Source organism: Lepidothrix coronata, unplaced genomic scaffold (genome assembly GCF_001604755.1).
Source record: "Lepidothrix coronata isolate B3197 unplaced genomic scaffold, Lepidothrix_coronata-1.0 Scaffold7, whole genome shotgun sequence".
Classification (NCBI taxonomy): Eukaryota; Metazoa; Chordata; class Aves; order Passeriformes; family Pipridae; genus Lepidothrix; species Lepidothrix coronata.
Genome location: NW_016690187.1, coordinates 1,668,234 through 1,670,326, shown reverse-complemented (window position 1 = coordinate 1,670,326; position 2,093 = coordinate 1,668,234). Strand labels below are relative to the sequence as shown.

Genomic DNA, 2,093 nt, shown 5'->3' with positions numbered 1-2,093 from the left:
AGGTCAGTTACTGCAGGGCAGTTAAACCATTTGTTTACATTCCCACCTGGGTCATGTGTCATAAACCTCTGATTGTTTGTCCTCCTCTCTTCCAGACTCTGTTGAGTTTGTCCATGAATTTATTGAACTGTAGAGTCTTAAAATGAACTCCATCAATGGCTTTGCCTGTGCCAAGTAAAAGGAAATGACTACTTTCCAGGATTTTTGTGCAATGCCACTTTTAATGGCCTAGAAGTAATTTACTTCCTCTGCAGCAGCAGTGCTATGACAAACACATAGCTCTGATTTTCTCTCTACGTTGTCACTTACTAAAGATTTTTATTATTTTGAATTCATATACTGACTTAGAATTCTAATATTTAGTAACTTCTGCTTTTTGTTATCAAAGTCCATCTCCTTGATCTCAGATTATTTCTTGTATGAATCAACGATTCTCAGTTCCATCTTCCACCTTCCAGCAGGTTCGGCCAGTTTGGTGTCATCTGCCAATTTTAGAAACACAGCTTCCCTTTCTCCTTTACTACAATATTGGGTAGACTTGACCCGCCTGAGGGGCTGTCACTCAGTTAAGCCCCATCTTGTGGCAAGTGGGCACACATATGCTTTATTCTGGTGTGTTGGCACTGGGGCAGTTACCCTGCTTGGGTGAAACAGAAGGCCAAGCAGTTCGGCAAAGAGCGCAGGGCACCCCAATTCCCGTGGGAGAGCCCCGGATCAGCGGTCAGGACATTCCCAGGGATTCCTGCCATGTTCAGCGGCCCCATTAGGGCCGCCCGCACCGGAAGTGCCCTCACGCTTCCAATGGCACGGCGGTGGCGCCCCTCAGAGCCCGCCCCCTGTCGCTTTCTGTGCTGCCATTGGCCGAGCGCGCCGTCCATCAGCTCGCGCCGCGGGCCGGGGTGCGCGCGTGCGCAGTGTGGCGCCGGGAGCCGCGCGCGGCGGAAGCGGCGGGGCCGCAGCAGTTCCGCCTCGGCATCGGTGGCGCTGCACAAAATGGCGAAGATCGCCAAGACCCACGAAGGTAAAACGGCCCGCGGGGGCCTCGCGCCCGAGCCCGCCGGGCCCGCGCGCTCTGGCATCGGCCGCCGATTGTGCTTCTTTTCGTGTCAGCGCGGCGCCGGGCGCGGCCGGCGAAGCGGGAACCGGGCGGGCCGCGGCTCTGTGTAATGGCGGCTGCGCCGTCAGCGCCGGGCCCGGGCCGGGGGGGAGCTGGGGCCGGGGAGCGCTCGCTGTGCCCGCGAGGCACGGAGCGCGGTCCCTGCGCTGCCGCCCCACCGGCGCGGCCCCCCTGCCCGCAGGGCCCACGGCTGGCGCTCGGGGCAAACCCCGTGGCCCCGGGGCGGGTTTCGCATCGAAACGCCAGCGACGCGCGTTTATTGCGGTGCTGGAGCCCTTTGGCTTCGGCCCGCGGTGAACAGCGGCCGGAGGGGCGGGCGAAGGGGTGGTGCCGCTGGACCCGGCGCGGCCCGGGCCCATCCTGGGCCGCCGCTGGATGAGAAAAGTGCCCCGGAGGAGGGGAAAGAGCGCGAGGGCTCCAGCGTGTCAGCTGCCATTTTACACGCGTTTCCTGCCTGTTTATGTATGAAAACTGTCTCTCGAGTGATTTGAGGAGCGAGGGCTTTCACAGGCCGTGTGTTATTCCCGAAGGCGGCGGAGCGCGCTGCTGCTTCCAGCCCTTCGTAGCGGGAATCAGAGCTGTCCTTGTGGTCATCGACCGTCACTCCTAAGTCTATTCAGGCAACGCAGAATAATTTTGAGAATTATACCGCTTCTCTGTTTCTGCTTTTGAGTTTTTTACTCGTGTTTCTGTGTACGATAGGTGATCTGTTTTAATTTGCATCCGTAATTCCCTAATCGAAAACCACCTCCAGACGGTGGTTGTGCCCTGGGGGGTAGACAGGGCACAATGACCACGTGGTCATTGGCTTTGGGGATGGGGTTTCTTGTTTCCAGTTTTGCACTTAAACTTTTCAAAGGGACAGCCATCATCTCCCGTGGAAGTGAGGTTAATATAGTCTTTAACACTGCAGACCTAATCTGAGTTTAGGGATGAAGAAGAGCTTAAACGGCTATCCTCGCTTTTTTATTATTTG

The 2,093-nt window shown here is 56.7% G+C and overlaps 1 protein-coding gene across 3 annotated transcripts in view; it reads left to right on the top strand.

Moving 5' to 3' along the window:
* Positions 1-922: 922 nt before the first annotated feature.
* Positions 923-2,093, top strand: part of SF3B1 (splicing factor 3b subunit 1) — a 23,965-nt gene continuing 22,794 nt past the window's right edge. For all 3 annotated transcript variants that reach the window (XR_001878437.1, XR_001878438.1, XM_017837499.1), the window contains exon 1: positions 923-1,021. Coding sequence is in view for 1 of the 3 variants with exons in the window: in XM_017837499.1 (XP_017692988.1) it covers positions 994-1,021 (28 nt within the window). In the remaining 2 variants the exon portion in view is untranslated. The remainder of the gene's footprint in view (positions 1,022-2,093) is intronic.